The sequence below is a fragment of the Pteropus vampyrus genome, unplaced genomic scaffold, assembly GCF_000151845.1.
Source record: "Pteropus vampyrus isolate Shadow unplaced genomic scaffold, Pvam_2.0 Scaffold60, whole genome shotgun sequence".
In the NCBI taxonomy this organism is placed as follows: Eukaryota; Metazoa; Chordata; class Mammalia; order Chiroptera; family Pteropodidae; genus Pteropus; species Pteropus vampyrus.
Window position 1 is genome coordinate 1065329 of NW_011888841.1, and position 23361 is coordinate 1088689.

Sequence of the window (23361 nt, forward strand, 5' to 3'; positions counted from 1 at the left end):
TGGAAAAAAGGTATACTAGATCAAAGCCATGCCTAATACAAACGGCCACAAGATGAAATTTTAAATTCACTGGAATGAGTATAGCTATATATTATTTAAATTTAAAATTTTTTTAATTATTCTTTTGCTTCCATATCATTTATTTTCTTTTTCTAACCACTCTCATTCGAATAGTCCGCAAATACCATTGTTCTTGTGATCTTTGAATCTAGAAATAGTCCATTTCTAATGACTCAGTAAAACTAAATTACTCACTAGATAGTTTGCTTAAAATTTTGTAAGGGTATAAATTTTGTCAATTTATAAATGTGATTCTATGTATTCACTTCAGTTATAACATGGAGGGAAAGTACCACCAAAACCTCAAGTTTAAGTTAATCTTCAATAATTTGATAAATTAAAATTACAACTTATATATTACAGCTGAGTAAGTGGGTTAGTAATTGTACTGAAAGGGTTTGAGAAATGGTTGGATAAATCAGGGCGTTTTTCTGGAGGAAGGGAGCTTGAGATTTTGCGTTTTACCAGACTCTCTTAGGTATTCCCTACCCATTCACGTAGTTTCTCAGTTAGCCAGGGATTTATGGAGAGCTTGCTTATTTCAGCCCTTTCGAGGATGTCTACTTTCCAGAATCTCCCTGTTAAATTTCTGCTGTTCAGCCGCTCACGTCAGCCAGGACTACACGTTGGGCTTACAAAGCTTTGGGTTTTTCTTGCTCTTTTTTGATCGATTTCACCACTTTTAACTGGCAAAGTCACAGGTTTTTACCCCACTGGTCCACATCTAGCCTTCCCCCTTTGGCAACAACGCTGCTGGTTTTCATGACCAGCCATCCACTAGGAAAACCATTCTCACCAACCAAGCTGGTGGTGATGGTGGGGGTGTGAACAGCCTTATGCTTAACAGGCCACTGACGTCCCCTGTCCTTACCTGATGCTCTAGCAGTTTTTCAACACTACACATTTCTTAAATGTTTTATGCCTTTGGACCATTTCTATTCCCCCAAAATGGTTGTCTTTGACAGTCTTGTACGGGCTTATACTTGTCTTTTGCAGAGAAGAATCACAGATCCTTTCACACTGCCATAACTAGAAGTCCTTTTCTATATTTATATTTTATTCAACTTTATTTATTACCTATATCTTCTATATACTGGCTTACTTTTAATTGATCTGTCAAGAACTGAAAATATTTTAGTCTTCTACAATTATGTATTTTTAACCAATTGATTTTTTAAAAGTTTTGCATTGAATAGTTGTGTTCTATTAAAATGATACTGTGTATTGTACTTTTTTCATCCATATAAAATGTGTCACTTTGCCTAGTTTAATGCCTTAAATGTTATTGTTCTCATATTTTTCACTCATGTGGGATGTTTGCTTGGATCTTCCTGATGTTATTTCAGACTGGATTTAAATAATAGTGACATAAGAATTCATTTGCATGAAGGGCCCTCAGACTGCCCCAGATTTGCTGATTCACTAGAATGATTCAGAGAAAAAAGGAATGTAGGGCACAAGTTCTACTTAAGAAGACTTGTTTAATTCCTCCAGCAACAAATTGCAATATCACTTGTGAAGTGTTGTCTATCAAAGTAACTCATTAGATACTCAGTACCCAAGGTTTTATTGGGGTGGTCACGCAGGCACCGTTACATAGCACATACTGGAATTCCAGGCTCCTTGAAAGAAGCAGGTGTACAACATAAATGACATTTTTTTCACATACAACCTTGGCACAGAAAACCACTTTTATTAGTATTGGAACAGTGGGAACACTCTGAATTCAAGTTTCCAGATGCCAGCCCTAAGGCAGGCCTTTCTAAGGATAGCAGTCTCAGGCCTGGTATATTCATTCTTCACGGCATCCCTGTCTTTTATTTCCTTTTTTAAAAAATTAAACTTATGGGGTCACATTGGTTAATAAAATTGTATAGGGTTCAAGTATACAATTCTGTAAGTCACCACCTGTGTATTTCATTGTGTGTTCACCACTCAAGGTCAAGTCTCCTTCCGTCACCATATCGTTGACTCCCTTTACCCTTTTCTAATTCCCCTCACCCCCCTCTCCCACCATACTGTTATTTGTGTCTATAAGTTTTTGTTTGTCTTATTTGTTCATTTGTTGCTTTCAGTTTTATATCTCACACATAAGTGAAATTATATGGTTCTTAACTTTTTCCATCTGACGTTTTTCATAGCATGATATTCTAAAGATCCATCTGTGTTGTGGCAAATGGCAGTATCTCATCTTATCTTATGGCTGAGCAATATTCCATTATATATATATGTACTACATCTTCTTTTTCCAGTCATCTGTCAAAGGACATTTTGGTTGTTTCCATGTCTTGGTCACCGTGAATAATGCTGCAATGAACATAGGAATACATATAGCTTTATAAAAAAGTTTTCAAATTTTTGGGGTATAGATACCCAAAAGAGGGACTGCTGGGTCGTATGGTAGCTATGTTCTTAATTTTTTGAGGAAACTTCATACTGTTTTCCATAGCAGCTGTACCGGTTTACATTCCTACCAGCAATGTATGAGGGTTTCTTTTTCCCCACATCCTCTCCAACATATGTTATTACTTGTCTTGTTGGTAATAGCCATTCTAACTGGTATGAGGTAGTATCTCATTGTTGTTTTTTTTTTTTTCAGTTGAATTGTACCTTTGTTTCACTTATGAGTATAAAGGCCAAAGTTCTTTTGACTTTTTTTTTTTTTTTTTTGCAATTCAAGGTTTAAAACAATGATTTAAAAATATTTTCCTTTTAATTTGGTAGATATATGATTTCATTCATGTATTAAAATAGGGTTCGTCATTTATAGTTTTTTGTTTCAGATTTTTTTTCTCTAAACCGAAATAGTGTGTACTTTTTTTGAAACTATAATAGACAATAATACTGTACTTTTCTACATTTTAAATTACATGCTTGAGCAATTTTATATTTGACAATTCTTTGTATCTTCCAACATCATAATGCCTTATTGGTTCTTTTCTCAGCACGGTTGCGTGGTGTTCACGATGGTCTGTTCACTGGACAAATAGATGCTGTGGACACTCTCAATGCTACTTATAGAGTAACTTTTGATAGGACAGGGCTTGGAACCCATACCATCCCTGACTACGAAGTTCTTGTAAGTATTTCATAATATATTTGTATATTATGCCTACTAAATATGTTATGTAGAACATTTTTAGAGATTGTTCTTCATGATAGAATCAATGGGTCACAGAGAAAGAGATCCTTAAGGGTTTCAGGTCCTACCTACTGGCCCCCTGGAGCACAACTGTACTTAAGTCTTCCACATTTTTCAGAAACTAGCATTTCTGTATTGTACCTTACCCACACAGCACCTCTGTGTGACAGAACTGATCACTCCTGACAGTATAATCTTGGAGAATAAGCTATACAAGACTTTTATTCCAGCTGTTTTGTTGAAGTACGCTCTTCTTGCAAAATAATTTTAAAAGTGTGAAGTAACACTTTTCACTTTAAAATTTGTTCTCTGATTTTATCCTCAGAATTATGCAGGGTAGATGTTAATTATACTCACTTTTCTTATGATGAAACTGAAACATAAATAATTATAAATTAAGTGATTTATTCAAGGCTCTAGAGCTGGTTTCTTACCAGGCTGAGACTAGAACGCAGCTCTTTTGAATTTCTAATACAATCCATTAAGCCGCTGGACCATTATTTCATGATCATGCTTGATTTAGCAATGTCATGGAAATTATATACTTTTCTAATAAGTTAAAATAATCTTAAGAACAAATATTACTCTGCAATCTAATGAAGTTTTTAAAAAGTGAATAATGAGCTCTTTATAACAAAATTATTTGCCTCTAAGCATTATGGAAATTAAATTGTTCACTTTTGGCCTCTCTTTTTTTCATTTCTTTGTTATAAACTTGATTTTAAAGGTTTATGAACTTAAAATTAAAGATCAAAATTTCTTTATCTCCTTAGAACAAAAATAGAAGATTCTTCCTTTTCTAATATGTACTTTTTAAAAACTAAAATTCTCTGTTTATCGTAAGGGTTTCCCTATCAAACAAGGAAAATTCCCCTTTCAAAAAAAGAAAATTGCTTTTCTGTTTCATCAATGTAATTTCCTTTATGAGATCACCCAAATATTCCTCTCCGGCCAGATAAGAGTTGACTTTAATTATAGTAAGTAATCTTCAGGTAGTCTTTAACACAACCAAGGGTGGCCACAGAATAATGTTAATCTTTGATTCTCTGTTTTGATCCTTTGGTCCTTTTTTTTTTTTAGTTCTTCTGTTTTGTGGGTTCGACCTTATGGTAGCAAAGTAGTATTTTCATACTCTGACTTAAGTTCTAGCCCTTTGATCTTTGTAAGATAATATATTCTATGATACATCATGGCATATGAGCTAGTGTATATCTCACGCTGAAATATAATGTTTATAAGGCTAAACATTATTGGTAGAGCTCTACAAGTTTTGTGGACTTTTCTCTTTTTTTTCCAAAGAGTAATGAGCCTCATGAGACAATGCCAATTGCTGCCTTTGGACAAAAACAGCGGCCTTCTCGATTTTTTATGACTCCACCACGGTTACATTATACTCCTCCTCTCCAGTCACCAATTACGGTAATATTTTTAAAATGTCATCAGTAATTTAAATGATTGTTATAGATGTGAACTGTGTTCTTATGAAATACACATCTATTACAGCAACTTCAGAAGGTGCCCACATGATTTTGAGTTGTCAGATTTTAAATAGGTAAATAGTTGCTTCAACTCCTGGAAATATTTTCCTTTTTGTAGGATTTTTAATATAATATTAATTATAATACAATTTGCTTTTTATCTAAATGTAAGATACTCCCTTTGAATAGTTAAATAATTTCCTTTTATTCCCATAGGATAATGATCCTTTATTAGGACAGTCACCTTGGAGAAATAAAATTTCTGGCTCTGACACTGAAACATTAGGTGGTTTTCCAGTAGAATTCCTTATCCAAGTGGTAAGAACTTCTCTGAATATCTTGGCTGTTTGTTAAAAAACTCAATGTCTTTTGTGTTATTAAAGTTGAAACTTTTTCTAGGACCACATATTTTAAAAATATTTAATTATTTTATTGATTTTAAGAATGCTGTTATTTCCAGCAAAGCTTGACGATAAAAGTTATATCAGTCAAAAAAGACTTAAAGGTCTTTTTTGTTGGGTTTTTCTTGAGTTTGGTTCTTATTAAGTTTGAATCATAGTCAAACAACATTTGATTTGTTTCTTTTCCTTTTTTGAAAAGAAAAACTACTTTGGCTTGGGATAGAGTATAAATTTAAAAGTTTATATATTATTTCATGTAGCATAATCCATTAAAACATTCAGTGTTACCTTTTGCAGTTGATGTTATTTCAAAGAAAAGTCTTGTCATCTGTGTACATGTATATAGCATTGTGTATTCCTTAATCAAGTTATTACATTTCCTTGCAGTATAGAATTTTATTATGCCTTTTGGCTTCCAAAGGTAGATAAGATATTTTTATATGAAAAGTTGAAACTATGAAAAGAACCAAGGCTTATACTTTTCACAAATAGGACACTTGATTTTTAAAGAAATGCTTTCTTTAAATAGTGAAAGTAAAAACAAAGCTAACATGTCATATTTGTGTGTGCGTGTGTGTGTGTGCGCGTGCGTGTGTGTGAGTGAGACAGAGAGACAGAGAGACAGAGAGAGAAAAGAAAGGAAGGAGGGAGGGAGAGATCCACTGGCAGAGGGAGCCAGAAGCTGTGTACGTACTGCACTGCTTTGAAGTATTGATATTTTTATTGAGTTTTAGATGTTTGATATCAGTGCTTAATTTTAACTTCAAAATGTGTAAAGCCTAGTTAAAGACCTACTTGCATTACTATTTTAAGCTGAGAGGTGAAAATAGAAATCCTTTTATGTATTTGTCTTTTGTAATATGTAAGGTTTTATGAAACAGGTTTGTTCTTGTTCATATTAAGCTTTGAAGTAAATAGATATGTAGATGGATATGTTTTTATCTTTTTCCTAATATTTTTTCTTATTAAAAATACACAATATTAAATTTTGCAAGTTTCATAATTCATAGTTTATGGTGAATTTTCTTTTTGAGGGAACTTTCTATTCTTGGGGTTAGGGATTTTGAGGAATCTAAAAGGATAGATCCACTTTCTTGGGACTCAGTTTTAAAAAGAATTAAACGGAAACAATGATTTTCTATCAAAAACAACCAACACAAAACTGAAACAGAAACAGAAGAGAGAACTGCTGCCTTTATCTCATCTTTTACTGCTTCCAACACTAAAAAAAATCATACAAATTTCTGTAAAAACTCAGCAACTTAGAGGAAAAGGGAGAGCAGTCCAGAGCTCTAGGCCTACTGAGCACCAGATAAAAGTCTGTGTGAACAAGTACGTAACATATCTCACCAGGCCTGTACCAACTTAGGTCATTTTTTTAGAATTTTTTATATCAAGAATTTAAAGCATATAAGCACACAATTGTGTAATGCACATCTATGTACCCATCGTCTGGCCATAATAGTATCAACAACTCCTAGCCAGTCCTATTTCATCTTTACTCCCACCTACTTTCTCCCTTTTGTGTTATTTGGATGCAGATACCAGACATCATATCATTTACCTGTAAATATTTTATCATGTTTCTCTAAGAGATAAAGGCTCTTTAAAAAAATAAAAAATAAAAATAACTAGAATACCATTATTACACCTAAAAAATCAATTTAAATGTCTTAATATTATCAAATATCTAATCAATATTTAAATTTTTTCAGTTGTCTCTGAAATGCTGAATGTTCTTTTTCCCCAAATAACTTATTTGTTGAAGAAACTGGGTTATTTGTCCATAGAGTCTCCCACAATCTGTGTCCCGATAGGAGACTCGTACTGTTATCTTTTTTTTATATGTTAGCTGCCACTGATTATCAGCGCCTAAATCCATTCATTCACTAGGATTGTAAAAAGATGTTATTCTCATTCTATCATTCCTTCTTCATTTATTAGCTGAAATAATTTTATAAAGAAAAATTTCCCCTAATTTGTTACTTGCTTACCTAATGGTATGGTTTGTATGGGAAAGGCAAGATAAATGCTTGATGTTTTGCTTTCCAGTTTGTAAAATAATGAGTTTGGTCACTAGCATTCTCTAACAATGGTTAATTTTTTTAAGATAGCAGTATGAACTCATGGATTTTAACATATTTGTGCTTTAGTCCATTGTAGTTAGTATTCTTTTTTTTTTTTTTCTTTGTAGTTAATATTCTTATTGGTCCACAAATTGTCCCAGTGAAAGCTTGTTCAGGTTGGCTCCTTAGTCCTTTTGGCATGTCCTGGTTGCAGTGGACTTTAAATAATATTTTCATATCAGCTAATCAGATTTATAAAATAAAAAGCCTGTGCTATGTTTATATTGAAACACTAAAATCTGCTGCTAAAATATCTTAGTGAAAAATCGGAAATCTGATGTCTAACTGATTTACTTAAATGCCTCTATTTGTTCTAAAACATCTCTTTTCTTCCTGTAGACTAAACTATCAAAAATTCTCATGATTAAAAAGGAACATATCAAGAAATTAAGGGAAATGAATACAGAAGCAGAAAAATTGGTAAGGATTCTTTTTTCTTTGCTTGTCTAATTATAAAATAGTGGGGACTTCTATATCTAAGGATTTTTAAATATTTTATGGAAGAAAACCTTGAGATTTTTAACTCTTCTTTTGCTATTACTATCTCTGGTTACACTGAATGCATGCTAAGTAAATAAGCAATGCAGTACAGTTTATATTACCCCAGACCTCATTGTGCCATTGACTGTACAGTTGAATAGGATTAATGGGTATATTAGGTTCTTTGACAGTTTGCATGAGTGTAGAATCTCTAGCATTGGTGCCTCTAACCAAGGAAGCTATATTAACAGAGATTATTAGAAGTTATTCAGAATAAATAAATCAGGAAATATGTAAGTTGGCATCTTCAGGTTATCTTGACAGAGTTCATATCCTATTTTATTAGTCTAATGAGTCCAAAAATATGAGACTCAATTTTATTCATAGGAGAGAATTATCAGAGTTTTTTTAAAAATGTAAAAAATACTTAAAGTTTTTGAACTGTATCAAAAGTCATAACTTGCTTATAGATTTATAGGATGACAAATAGATTTCATCTCAAGTACCATCTCCAATTCACTGGAAATGGCTGCATGAAAATAAGGGAGAGCCCAGTGACTGGATTCAAGGGGGCAAAGTGCTATAGCTAATTACCAGTCTGTTATACGTATAGGAAGAGGGAGTTGTGGCATTAGTCATCTCTGGTATGGTATTAAGGGGTAGGTGTGGGTAAACAGCTGGACAAGTATATACCTAACTGAATGAGGAACAATCCTCTTTCAGGGTTAGAGTTTGGTTTTTTTTAATCTGAACATGACAATTATCTAATTCGAACCCATCATTTTATGGAATTGGAAACTGAAGACCAAAAATATCAAGGGATCTCAGTCTAAGATTATACTGCTATTTAGTGATACAGATACGAGAACAGGCTTTGTGGCTCTGGTTTAACTCATTTAGAAACAATATGAAATTAGTATTATCAGATGCACAGGCATCAAGGATTGAAAAACTTAGCCATGACTATTGCCATTACATATCCTAAACATTAAAATATATGCATTTGCTTCTTTCCTACTGGACTTTAATTCTTATCTTGGTTTCCATTAGTTTTACTTCTCACCTTTATTCTATGCCTTTTCAATGTTCCCCCACTATATTTCCTTTGATTATTTCATCATCTCTTTCATATTTATTTCACTTTCATATCACTAGTCACTAGGATATTTCCCTGTGGCTAGGATCCATACCTTAAACTACTGGGCTTGCCTTAGCTTGGTCAGTGTTACCTACTTTTAAATAGAGACGTATTTTGATGTTGGCTTGGCTTCTTGACATTTGAGAGCTTTGTAGAAGTCTAGTTGGTTTGATATATTTTATTATTTGTTTTGTTTTATTTATGATAAAAATAATTCCCATTATAAAAATTCAAATATTATAAAACTTTAATGAGGAAAACAATTCTTTATAAACCCTCCCTAATAGAGAAATATTATTTAATTTAGCATATACTATAAGTGTGTTTATATATTTGGCATATGGATTCTTCCTGTATGCATATACTATCATATGTGGTTTTGAAAATTATTTTCTAACAAAAATGGAATTATGTTATTATATATTGACTTATCTCAGTCTTTTAAAGTTTCGGTATTGTACCATCAATTAAATAATCTATTAATAGGTATTTGGGTCATTTCCATTATTTTACTAAAATAGTGCTGTAGAAAATATCCTTGTCCATATAGTTTTGTGTATTTATATCTATTTGTAAGATAATTGTTAGAAAGTAGAATGACTAGGTCAAAGTATATGAACACTTTAAAGATTTAATGAAATTTCTAGTTTAAATTGGTAGACTAAACACGTTTTCTTCCTATTCCTTACAATTCCACACAAAAAAAAGTACAAAAGAAATAAATAGAATAGACAGTAGACTACTTATTAACAATGTATGAAAGATTTAAAAATTTTTTCTGACATGTTGTTGCATGAAACAAAAACCATGGCTAAACGCTGCATGTTAAAACCCTGAAGAGGCTCGAGTCGCAGAGTTGCAAATATGATGGAGTGCAGAAGTGAGATGCAGTGTTTAAAAAGGAATCGATTCAGTGTCTGTTACATTGCCTTCATTCCAGTGACAAAACTTAAATACGATATCTACCCAAGTTAAAAGGAGAAAATGAAACAGATACTCCTCTAAAGAATTTGAACATACCATTTGGGAAAAAGTAAGGCTTCTTCTGCTTTTGGTAATGGTAGACTAGGTAATTTGGATTAATTTTTCTAATCCAAATAGTTGAGAACTATTTCTTCTGGAATAAAATATAAAAGTAACCTGCTTGAAGTCACTGGAGTATTAACAAGGCATTAAAGAATTATAGGGATAGATCTAAAAATAAGTAAACTCAGAAAGGGGAACCTGACATTTTGTGTTTCTTTTATGCTCGGGGCTTTGGCAAATTTCAGAAAAGGTGGCATAGAAGTGGATGGAGTAGCATTCTTGAAAGGTTTACAAGGGTGAAGAGGACAAAAATTAGAGCCCAGAGACCCAACAAGGGTTGGGGTAAACTGCCAAACCTTTCTTGCTATGGATTGGAACCCCAGAAAGCAACATCGGCCTAGCTTCAAATCATCCCATCTCTTGAAACGGAATTAAGATGATTATGGAAATGTAGAGCCTTAAGCAGCCCACCAGAAGTAAATATAAGTCCTCTTAGAGGCATATAACATCATACTGGGCCTCAAATTGTTTCTATATTTTTAATATACAGTGTCTGAGACTCAATTTTAATTCCCAGATATAATAGGAGACAAGATCACCCTAACAAAAACAAAAGAAAGTAGACAAATGGCAGACTCCAGATAATGGAATTTTTAGGCATAGATTTTAAGTGCTTAATTTGTTTAAAGAGATTAGAAAAACTTGAGAATTTTAAAAAGAGAATTGGAAACAACAAAAAGGACCAAATGAAAACTAGAAATAAACTATAGCAATCAAAATTAAGAACTCAGTTGGTAGATACAACCACAGCAGATTATGAACAGCTAAAGAAAGAGCTAGTAAATAAAAATAGATCAAAAGAAAATGGAGAGAAAAATGAATGTAAGATACAGAAGAGAGGATAAGATAAATAGGGATATAGTGAGCAGTCTAATATGTCTAATGGAATAACAGAAGGAGAAGAGAAAGACAATGGGACAGGACGATGTTGAGAGAGAATGACTGAGAACATTCTAAAACTGTCAAAAAAAAAAAAAAAAAAAACCGGCCATAGATTCACAGATTCAAGAAGCCCCGTGAATCCCAGTGGGATAAAAGGTAATGACTCCTAGGCACATCAGAGTAAAAATGCTGAAAACTAAACACAAAGTGAAAAATGTTTAGAACTACCCAGAGCTAAGTGGAGATAAGGGAGTTCTTTCCAAAGAGCAACAGTTTGACAGCCGGCCTCTCCACAAAAGCCATGAAGGACGGAAGAGAATGGAATGACGTCTTCGTAGGGCTGAAACTAAAATTACTACTAACTTAGATCTCTATTCCCAGGAAAAATTCCTTCATGGTGAAGTTAATACAAGGACATTTGTAGACAGATTTATAGAATTTGTTACCAAAATACCTATACTAAAGGAAATAATAAAGTTTTGTTCAAGCAGAAGAAAAAACTTGAAGTTTTTTTTCAAGAAACTTGGTTTCAGAAATGAATGAGGAAAACAAAGAGTAAACACATGGATTATAAAATATAAAATAATATAAACTATAAAATAATACCTGTGGTATTTAAAATAAAAAGACTTAAAACTACAACCCAACAATTGCCTATTGGTCAGGGTACGGGGTGTGTATATACATGTAGACTTTGATAAATCAAGGGTATACATTTTAAACTCTAAGGTACCTATTTAAATAATAATAAAAGACGAATAACAAGCAAATTGGGGATGTGAGTGGAAGATTGAAACAGTGAAAATCATTCAGTCATTCCAAAAGAAGACAAGAAAGGACAGAAAAAAAAATGACGCCAAACAAGTGAGACAAATAGGGAATTAGTAAGATGGTAGATTTAAATGTAAATATATCAGTAATAAATAAAAGTGGACTAACTTTTTTGAGTTAAAAAAAGCAAAGATTGCCAAACTGGCTGAAAAATAAAACCCAACTCTGTGATGTATACAAGAGACACATTTAATATAAAAGGACCCTGAAAGGATAAAGTTTTAAATGTATGAAAAAATAGAGTTTTAAAATAACAACAGAAGGTCTTATAGCTATATTAATACCTGATGGTAAAGTTTAGGGCAACAAATATGACAGGATATAAAACTGTGTTTCCTAATGATGAAAGGTTTAATTCACCAGATAGTATTGAATATAAAGAGGTGTGCTTCCTGATGATCAAAGGTTTAATTTCAAAATTTATAATTTGAAATTTATATGTTCCTAATAACTCAGCCTCCAGATATATAAAGAAAAAATTGGCAAAACTCAACGAAAAAAGACAAACTTACTATTGTAGTGGGACAATTTTGATAGCCCTCTTAGTATTTTATAAAAACAGTCAAAAAATCAATTAGTATATAGATTTGTAAAACAACAGTTAACAAACTTGATTTCATTAGCATGTGCACAATATTATACTTGACAACTGCAGTATACTTCTCATTTCAAGCCCACGTAGAATATTTACAAAAATTAATTATATGTTGGCCCTGAATCATATTTCAGCAAATTTCAAGATGATTAGAGTTCTCCAGAATGTTCTCTGATCACAGTGCAAATAAGCTTAGAAGTTAATAATAAAAGTAGAAAAACTCTCATGCTTGAAAAATTTTTAATGTAGTGCTAATAAACTGTTGGTCAAAGAATAAATTATAAAGGAGACTGAAAATGGCTTGAATGGTGTTGAAAATTATATACATCAAAACTTTGGGATGCAACCGTGCCTATTTTGAAATAAAAGAATACGTTCAAATTGAAGAAAGACTGAAAAATCAGCAAGTTATCCATCCCAAGAAGTTAGAGTAAGAAAAGATATTAATAGAAAACAAATCTGAAATAGGGATGATTAACAAAGTTAGAATTGGTGCATATGGAATTTACAAAGAATATAGAACATTGGTCTGGTAAAGTCTCCTGGAATTTTGGAAAACTTAATTGTTTATCTCTACCCAGCAAAAGCAAACTAAAGCCAAAGAATGTAGTCAAAATATGAAATTCTGTTTAAACTTTCTATTTGTAAAGTGAAGGGGGAAAATTATGTTAAAATAGTTCAGTTATGATACAACAAGGACAGATTTCTCAGTCCTACACCAGAGAAGTTTCTGTTAAGTTCATTCAGAGTTAAAACTTTGAGCTACCATTTCTTGGCCAATTATATAGTACATTAAAGTCCATGAAAGTTTGTCTAAGGTTATTAATTTCAGTATGCTTTTTCTATTTTGGATTATTAAAATAATTTAAAAATACACATACAGCATTCACAAAGAAATTAATAGTGCACATGCAATTTATTAAAATAAATTTGAATTGCCTCAGCAATATATAAAAGTAGATACTGAACTAATAGTCTCAGTCTCTCATAATTGCTTTCCACCTTGAAAATTTGTCTTGTTCTACATGGACATTAATAATTTAAGAGTAAGAAAGGGGATTTATCTCAGAGTTCTTTTACCCATTTTTAAAATAGTATGTTAGTGGTTCTGGGAAACTCTATGCTCCTTCCCTCTCTCATATCCACCACTGTGAAAGTTTATTTTCTTGCCCTGAATTTACTATCAAAATCGTCCTTACCATGTTTGTTAGTCCTCTTTTATTTTGGGGATTATGGCTCTCTGCAGAAATATGTTCACCAGTTAACCAGTCTTCAAAATAGAAGTCATATCATGTGTCACAGTCAACATGTATGTGGCAGCTAAAGCACACTAGTTGATTCTAGAATTGATAGAAAACCACGCTTAATTATAGTAACATTTTTTAAAGGACAGGTTTTTTTTTATAACAGCTTTATTGAGATGTTATCCACATACCATACAATTCCCCCATCTACAGTAATTGGACAGTTCAGTGGCTTTTAGTTTACAGTTCAGTTCACAGGTTGTGCAGCCATCGTGACAATCAATTTTAGAGCATTTTCATCGTTCTCAAAAGAAATCCCATACCTTTAAGCAGCCACTCCTCATTTCCTCTCCAATACCACCTGCCTCACCTAGGCAGCCACTAATCTAATTTCTGTCTGCCGATATATTTAATGAAAATAGAATCGTACAATATGTGATCCTAGAAAATCTAAAGGAATCTGCAGACAAATTATTAGAATTAATAAGTGAGTTTAGCAAAGTTGCTGGATTTAATGTCAGTTTTTTACAGAAAGCAGTTGTTTCTATATGAGCAAATAGGCAGTTAGAAAAGGAAATTTCAAAAAATACTATTTAAAATTACATATCTTAATATAAATATGTTATATTAAACTTGTATATAGAAAATTAATGTTGACAGAAATTAAAGAAGACCTAAATAAAAAGAGAAATATATCCATGATTTCAGATACAATATTTTTAATACTTAAGGGTAAGAACTTTGTAAATGGATAAATAGAATATAAAAAGCAATATTCATAAAGGAAAAGATTAATAAATTGAACTACATTAAAATTAAGAACCTCTGTTCATTAAAAATACAACTATAGGAAAATAAAATACAAACCACAGAATGGAAGGAAATATTTGCAGCACAAAGAACTGACAAAAAGCTTACATCCAGAATATGTAAAAAACTGTCATCAATAGGAAAAAGATCTGCAGCCTAATAGAAAACAGGAAAAAAATTGAACAGATTTTTTAAAAAGTATATTCAAATGTGCAAAAAAGATTTTTTGAAAAAGATATCCAACCTAATTAGTAATCAGAGAAATGCAGATTAATACTACAGTGTAATACCACTCACATCCTCTGAAGTGACTAATATTCAGACTTACAGTGTCAAAGATTGGCAAAGATGTGAAGTAGCCGGAACTTTCTTATGCCATCACTTTGGGAAACTTGCTCTATCGACTAAAACTAAGTACGTGCACCTAAGTACAAGTTGTCATAGCAGCACTATTCATATTGGCCAAAAACTAGAAGCAACCTAAATGCCCAATAATAAATAGAACAGTAGAATGGGTGAATATATCATATTTCTGCAAAAGAATACTATACAGCAATGAATGAATTAACTACAGATATATACAACAGAGTGATGAATCTCACAAACTTAATGTTAACTGAAAGAAGCCAGAAATAAATATATACTGTATGATTGCATTTTGTATAAAGTTCAAAAACTATAATGTTTGATGTCAGGGTAATGGTTACTTTGAAGAGAGAAGAGAAATAATTGTAAAATGACATATGGAGAGCTTCTGGAGTGCTAGCGATGCTCTATTGTTTGATCTGGCTAGATTTATTCCATTATTATTTTCTCCAACTTTGTTAAGCTATAATTGATGTACAGTAAACTGTACCTATTTGAAATGTACAGTTTGGTCAGATATATGTATACATGCGTATATACATATACACCGGTGAAACCACGGCAAACTAGATTACAAATATTTCTATTTTCTCCCTCCCCCCCAGATTTCCCCAAGCCCTTTGTAGTTTATTCCTCCCTCTACCCTAGGCTCCAGGCAACCACTGATCTGCTTTCTGTCATAGTTGCATTTTTTAGAATTTATACAAAAGAAAGTATATAGTAAATGCTCTTTTATGCCTGGTTTCTTTCATTCAGTAGAACAATTTTGATTCATCCACTTGGTTATGTGCTTCAAAATTTACACAACATTGTTTCTTTTTTGTTTTATTCTGTCATAATGAGAATATATTCATGTAATAAATATTTTTCAATTTATTTTAAAAGATCCTTGTCCCTTAAGCCATTTTTTGTTCTATGGTATAAATCCCCTTACAATTCTGCATCCTCTGCTCTGGATTAAAATGTAGAGCCCAGATTGGATATAATGTTCCAGGTTAGGTCAGACTCTAATACTTAATCCAGTGGAACTGTTATTATACAGTAGCTGGGCACTGTGTACTTGCAGTTTAGATTGACATTAGCCCTATTACAGTAATGACTTATATAACTTTATGGCCAGCTAAAACCCACACAACCCTTACACCTGAACTGCTAAATCTGGCATTTTCCATCTTATCCCCTAAAAGCAAGTCTTCATATAGAACGTTTGTCTTCAGCATCACTTTAGAAGCCACACAAGAAAATCATTAGTTATTATACCTTGTTTTTCACTAAAAGTTGTATAAAGTATAAGTTATTTCATACGATTCAACTAATAACTGACTTCATGCCTCATCTTATTCATGCAGACCTAACTCAACATCTTATTTTTGCAGTTTTTAAAAATTATATGTATAAAACCTGAATGTATTACAAAAAATTACTGTTCTTATCGAATTTGATGTGTATTTTTCCTTCTATTTTTGTACATATGAGTACCTATAGAATGTATACTATTGGATTTTTAGGGTAGTGGCACATTTTTTAAATAAATGTTATACTAAGTAACATTCTGCTTTCCATTTCACAGCATCAGTGAATGTAGATCATCCTTTCCAATCTTAGATATTACAAGATTATTAAATTGTTAGCAATCATGGTTAAAAAATCGTTCATTGACTTCTTTTACATTTCTAAGGCTTCTAGTGGAAGATGTTATAGTACAGAAAATTTTAATTGTAATGTGCTCAAATATACCAATATTTTCCCTTTTCTAATTTTTTTGTATTTTGTTAAAAATAGCTTTTCTACCCCTTGTTCATAAACATATTCTTCTGTTTTTTCTTGTAATACTTTTATAGTTGTTTTTTGTTTAGATCTTCAGTCTATCCTAAAATTACTTTTATGAATGTGAGCAAGATCTAACTTTATTTTTTCCTAAATAGTTAATAATCCCAATTTATTAATAGTTCATCTTTTCTCACTGATTTGAAAGGGCAACTTTATTATAGTCTAAATTCTCATTATGTACACACACACACACACACACACACACACACACACTGTGCCAGGTACATGGGAATTTAACGTATATTAGAGACTGCCTGCTATCCTGTTCCATTGATATATTTGTCTCCCATGCCAGTACCACACAGTTTAGTCTGACATCTACCAATACAAGTTCCCTGTTTGTCCTCCCCTTTCAAAACTGGTTTGCTTATTTCTCTATTATACTTCATAGTATGAATATTTAAAAACATAAGGGAAAATATTTGTCATCCTTGAGGATATTCGGATGTGCTGAAGACTTTGAGAACAGTTTAAAAAAAGAGGGCTCCAAAAGTATTTTGAGAGGTTGGGAGATAAAGCCAGATGATAATTTTGAAGGGGATGATATCCATTTTGTTTTAAGGTGGTTTTTTTAATAGTTCATTAGTCACTTTATTTTATTATCTAAGGTATTAGCCATCTCCCAACTTTGTACATTTTGATGTGTGTATATAAAGTTCTTGTATGTTTTTATTTAAATAACTCATAAAAATATTGAACACAAAAGTTGAGGATCAAGGTTTTTGACACCTCTCCTCAGTTCTGTGCAAGATGATACAGAGCCTTTAATATTTGATTTTGATCGACTAGTCCTGAGTCTGCCAAATTATACCCTTGGTCTCAAGAAAAGACTTGATCAGGTGCTTAAATTCAACACTATGTCCTCAGTAATCCCCAGTCCAACCCAACAGGGAAATGAAGTTAAATTCACTATGTCCTATTTATCCTTGCATTCTTATACAATACTAATCTTTTGGATAGTGCAGTGGGCTTAACTCCACAGAAACTGAGGCTTAGGAGGAGAAAACAATTCAGGAAGCACCAGTGGTAAACTAAGAGTAGGATGCCCTGGTTATGATTCCAGGCTTGTATAAAACTTATCCCTTGCTTACTCTCCCTATGAAATTCTCTCCTCGCCTCCTCTTTCATTGCATCAGATCCGTAGTAGCAGAGGAATTCTTAGCCATGCAGTCTGGCTTCACATCCTGCATGCTTACCACTTACTGGCTGTGGTAGGTGGGCCTCCGAGTTCTCATATGTAAAATGCAAATAATAATTATAGTTCCCTTCTCATGGGGTTATTGCAAGGATTCAGTGAGACCCCATTAAACACTGAGAATAGTGCCTGGCACCGTAGATGTAGTCAAAACATGTTAGCCATCTTCATCATCATCATTATTAAGTCATTAGCACATTACATTTAACTTTCTTTGGCCTCAGTTTTCTCATTCGTAAAATGACGAGGTTGCATTAGATGATTTCTAAGGTTTCTGTTAGCTCAAACAGTTATAATCTGTGTTTTGGTGCTCAGGTAAGTAGTTTATCCCTACAGTCTAGGTATACTTTCCTTCCTTAACTATACTTCCTAGAAGAAGCAGTTGGACCTCCCCAGTACATGATGATCTGCTTTCTCAGAAATCCTGTGGAAAAAGAAATGTGGTTAACTTTGGCTTGACTGGAGAAGTCTCATTGCAGCATTTGTAGCTGGAATGGAATGTAAAGTGTAATTTATTGGAGGTATAGTGAAGAGAGGAAAGGAATTGGAATCAAAGTGCATTTACACTTATTGATAGGAAACAAATATGGAATGATGGCAATGATGGTAACAGTTCATGTTTATGGAGCATTTTCTTTGTGGGAGGCAGTATGCTAGCATGTATTATTTCATTTAATCTTTGCCGTAATCTCATTAGGTATTTATTCTTATCCCCATTTTACAGATGAGAAAACTAAAGCACAGATTAAGGAACTTGCTTAAGGTCAAACAGCTAGTAGGTGATAGAGTTGGCATTTGAACATATACAATCTGATTCTAGCACCCATGCTCTTAACCATTACACTATATTGAATCCACTCCAGATGGAGAATCAATTGAGTTTAAATAACTAGAACACTTCAAATGAGTACATAAAATTCTTTACTGACTTTGTATTTTGAAAAATGACAAATTTATGAAAAAATCGAAAGACTAATATAAGGAACAGGTATATAGAATCAACAATTTACTTCATTTATTTTCTCCCTGTAAGATATCCTTTTTTAAAAAAATAAATGGCAGACATCATGATGCTCCTAAGAACAAAGACAATCCCCTAAATAACAATACATAGTACTATTATCACACATGGGAAGTGTAACACTGAACATAGACAATTTCATAACCTTTAGATAAATCAAATCTCCTGTTAATTGAAATTGCACTGCTCAAGAAAACCCTTATCAAAATCTGATTTTTTTTCTGCTCAGAAATCATATTCCATGCCCATTGGCATTGAATTTCAGAGGAGTTATGCAACAATTGTTCTAGAGCTTGAACAGCTGAACAAGGACCTCAACAAAGTTTTGCACAAAGTTCAACAGTACTGCTATGAGGTAGGTAATTTGCATGAATTTCTCTTGAGAGGCTATGCCCTCTACTCTTTTATTTGAAGCTTAATACTGTTACCTTTACATTTTAGAAAATCCAAACTAAGCCATTATCTTTTTAAGGAAAGAAAAAAAAAAATATGACACCAAACAGGTGGGACAAATAGCAGAGAAGTGGTAAGGTGATAGATTGAAATGTAAATATATCAAGAGAAAAACAACAGTTGGCAACCGTCTTGGTAATAATTGGTAAAGGCAAGAATCATCAGTAGATGCCAAAACTGGTGTGTAAAAAAGTTTGATGATGAACAGAATCTTTACATAGCCTCAAAATATCTCTTCAGGAATACTTATTAATTACAAGGGGAGAAATCCATTACTGTGAGAAAATCTAACAGACACTTAACTACCTTAACTAAGCGATCAAAGATAATGTCACCAGTAATGCCTCCTAATCATGATACACTGAGAATAACTCAGCTTCACTTTTGTGATATTCCTGCCAAAACTGCATAATCTCAGGCTGATTTTGAGGAAACAGACACAATCCCATTGATGGATGTGATATGAAATAATTGGCTGGTACTCTTCAAAAATAGCAAGGTCATGAAAGACTGTAGAGCTGTTCTAGAATAAAGGACTCTAAAGAGACAGGACAACCAAAATGTATTCAGGGGGAAAATAGCTACATGTAAGACATTATTGAGTCAGTTGATGAAATTTGAATATAGACTTAGAAAAAGATACTATATCAATGTTAAATTTCCTAATTGTAATAATTGCACTATTATGTAAGAGAATATCTTATACTTAAGAAATACAAACTGGAGTATTTAGGGATAAAGAGAATAAGGGAAAAGAATTGTATACATAGACAAACAGAAAGAGATCAAATGTTAAATGGAATAAGCTATAAACAGTGAATCTGGATGACAGGTTATTTGGAGTTTTTTGTTCTGTTGTTTTTTTTTTTTTCCCCAGAAGTTTGAAATTACATCAAAATTAAAAGTTAACAAAAATATAAAACAATAAAAAAACTTATAGGAGAAAAAAACTAAGGTAGAGTGAGTATCATTTTTGTTATAAATGCTAGTTTTGTAAAAATCCAAATCTGAAAACAGGGCACAAACACAAAGGAATGATCATGGCCCTGTGAATGTACATCTTACGTTTCAATCATCTGTATTCAGCTTGCTCCAGACCAGGGGCTCCAACCTGCAGATCAGCCAACAGATATGAGACGGAGGTGTGAGGAAGAAGCACAGGAAATTGTTCGGCATGCAAATTCCTCAACAGGACAGCCCTGTGTTGAAAACGAAAATCTGACAGACTTAATCTCCAGGCTTACAGCTATTTTATTACAAATTAAGGTAAATTTCAGAGAAAATACTTTCTTGATTTTGACATCTAAACAACCTATGCTAATTTGTGGCTAAAAATTTATAACCCATAGATTATGTCAGATATTTTTTGTCTCTATTTGAACTATAATTCAATTAAATTTTGAAATATTTCTTCCTTTAGTGTCTAGCAGAAGGAGGAGACCTGAATTCCTTTGAATTCAAATCACTTACAGATTCATTAAATGATATCAAGAGTACAATAGATGCTTCTAATATCAGGTAATTCATTAGATATACCCTAATTATTTTTATATTAAATTCATAGTGATTTCCAGTACAAGTTTTAAGAGTTATGCACATTTGTGAAGTATTTATATAATTTGTATTCTTTAAATAAATTATAAAAGCTTTTTCAGTTATATCCTGTCTATTGATAAAATAGGAACTTCACATGTATTTTTTATATAAAGGAATCAGAAGACGTAGAAGTAGAGCTTAGAAATAGAGTTTCTCCAATCAGAGAGAGGTTCATCTAGTCCTCCGTGGCTCCTTGCTGCTTTTGAGCATACTTTTCAGTTACAACTGCCGTGGAATTAGGGTTAATGTAAAGGGCAGATTTATTCCTTCCCTAGGGTCATTATCTTAGCTATTTCCTAACTAAAATTCACCTCTTCCTTTTTTAGAAATTGTTTTTAATTTTGTGAAATAAAGCAGTTAACTGTGTTTCTTTTTTCTTTAGTTGCTTTCAGAATAATGTAGAAATCCATGTTGCACATATTCAGAGCGGCCTGAGCCAGATGGGAAACTTACATGCCTTTGCAGCAAATAACACCAACAGAGACTGAGTACATTTAATTATTCCAACTGCATAGGACATTGTGTTTGAGAAGTTCTTTTCCTTTATATAGGCTTCCAACACCAAATAACCTAACTCCTGGAAAACAAGGGAAATTTAAATCTCCAAATAAGGCATTTTAATATACTGTACTGCTTCTTAAACCAGCATTGCTAACCAGCATTATATTTATTTTTCTTTTATTATTCAGCTGCAGTAGCATTGCTTGTGTTACATATGATTATTAGCAAGTATTTTTAAACTGAAAATGTCTGAACATAATATAATTTCATGGAAGAATATGTTGACCATTTTTTTTTAATGTGCATGAATTCAACCCAACACATGCAGACAAATGCAGTGAAGAACATGAAGAAACATGGTCTTTTTGTACATATGAGAGGCAATGTGGAAATTCCATCTAGAAAATGACAACTCTGGTTCATTTAGTTGATCATCATCTCAGTCTTCAAAAGATAACATCATGAGATATGGGAAGTCCTATTTTGAAGGAAGGCACTGGAATATAGATGGGAAATATGAACTTTACAAGTATATATGCTATATACTTGAAATGTGACATGGATCTGTAGATCATTTTATAATAAATATTTTAATTTATCATAATTTATAAAAGAAACCTTTGTTTTATCTGTTGAAAGGAAATTAAGGAGCAGGAAAAAACATTACTTGCAGAATGCTAAATTTCAGCAAGTGGATTTGGCATGTCTTTTCCCTTCAATTCAGGGCAAAAAGTGCTATTGTTATGAGATTTATTTAAAAAAAAAAACTAATAACACACTATTTTCATATTTTTTTGTTTATTTGCACAACTTTTGAACCAGGTTGCTGGTTAAAATCCAACAGTACACAATTTATAAAGTAAAAAGATTTTATATAAGGAAAACAAGTAAAATAACCAGTGCTGTGAAATGCAGAAAAAAGGTTTGTATTTGGTTGTGATTTTGTTTTTAGGGGTTTTTTTTTTTTTTTAAGTTTTTTTGTTTGTTTGTTTGTTTAAGGAGAACCCTGCCTAAAAGGTTACTCTTGTAAAAAGTGTGTGTTTGGAATTTTCTTTGTTTTAATATAGAATATTATAAAGTCAAAATATAATAAATTGTTTTCAGATTTGGAGTTTAAGACATAGCTGTAGAAATGGCTTTGATTCTTTTAGATGTCTCATAAAATGAGGCTTTTTATATGTTAATGTATAATAAAACTGAAACAAGATTATTTTCCATTTGAGATTTTTGTATAGTTTAAAAATGCTTCCATATTCTGTTGATATTGTGCCACTGCAAAACTTTAGTGCAGAGTTTATATTTAGCTAAACTGTTATGTTAATTAAGAAATGCATAAATCTTTTATTCTTAATATTTCTAATTCTAAATAAATTGATCTATGAAAATTAATATTGTCTACATTTTCATTTAATTAATATAAGTTGATAAGTATTCCTCTATTTAAGAAGTTTTAAAGAACTGTAATTTCTACTTTATTTTTAGGGGAAACAGTACCTATTAATTACCAAGTCATTCTGAATTACAATATCCTCCAATGTAAGTTACTTGGCTTGCTATAAACATCGTGAAAGGTTGATTTTAATATATTCTGCCTAGAATTAGGTAAGCATTTTTTTACTTTTTTTAATTTAAATTTTACATTAAGGCTTATCACACTTAATGTATACCTCATTTTGCACACATTTAATTTAGCACTATCCTTGTCTTTTAGTGCCATCATGTGTTGATGGCAGGAACTGCGTGTAAGGATAAGGATATCTGAATTTTATTTCTGTTTAGGAGAGAAGAAATCAATGTAATTCAAAGTAGTCATTTGGGGTCCGCTGTACATTAACTTGCATGATGCTGCCGCTGCTTAGCACATTTTTAGAGCTCTAAAGAAATCTGTCAAAGCCAGATTGAGCTACGAAGCAAGCACATCATGTGTTAGGTAGATTTGGTTCTGAATTGCTTTAAATTAGTTTAAAAATCATATTCGCTTACTACCATTGAAAACCTACCGAAAGATCTGCCCATTAAGTTTTTTGTCTTGAATTCATGCACCTTTCTCCATCTTCATTGTTACTATTCTCAACCCAGGTGCCATCGTCACTAGCCTGGCACACTGCAATCATCTACTAACTTAT

General features: G+C 32.3%; 1 protein-coding gene across 3 annotated transcripts in view; it reads left to right on the forward strand.

Moving 5' to 3' along the window:
- LIN9 (lin-9 DREAM MuvB core complex component) overlaps nucleotides 1-22076 on the forward strand; it is a 46238-nt gene extending 24162 nt beyond the window's left edge. For all 3 annotated transcript variants that reach the window (XM_011360835.2, XM_011360834.2, XM_023531001.1), the window contains 8 exons: nucleotides 3006-3139; nucleotides 4502-4621; nucleotides 4897-4998; nucleotides 7547-7627; nucleotides 18915-19040; nucleotides 20225-20404; nucleotides 20559-20656; nucleotides 21117-22076. In XM_011360835.2, the coding sequence (XP_011359137.1) occupies nucleotides 3006-3139; nucleotides 4502-4621; nucleotides 4897-4998; nucleotides 7547-7627; nucleotides 18915-19040; nucleotides 20225-20404; nucleotides 20559-20656; nucleotides 21117-21222 (947 nt within the window). In that variant the 3' untranslated portion in view covers nucleotides 21223-22076. The remainder of the gene's footprint in view (nucleotides 1-3005; nucleotides 3140-4501; nucleotides 4622-4896; nucleotides 4999-7546; nucleotides 7628-18914; nucleotides 19041-20224; nucleotides 20405-20558; nucleotides 20657-21116) is intronic.
- The last annotated feature ends 1285 nt before the right edge of the window (nucleotides 22077-23361 follow it).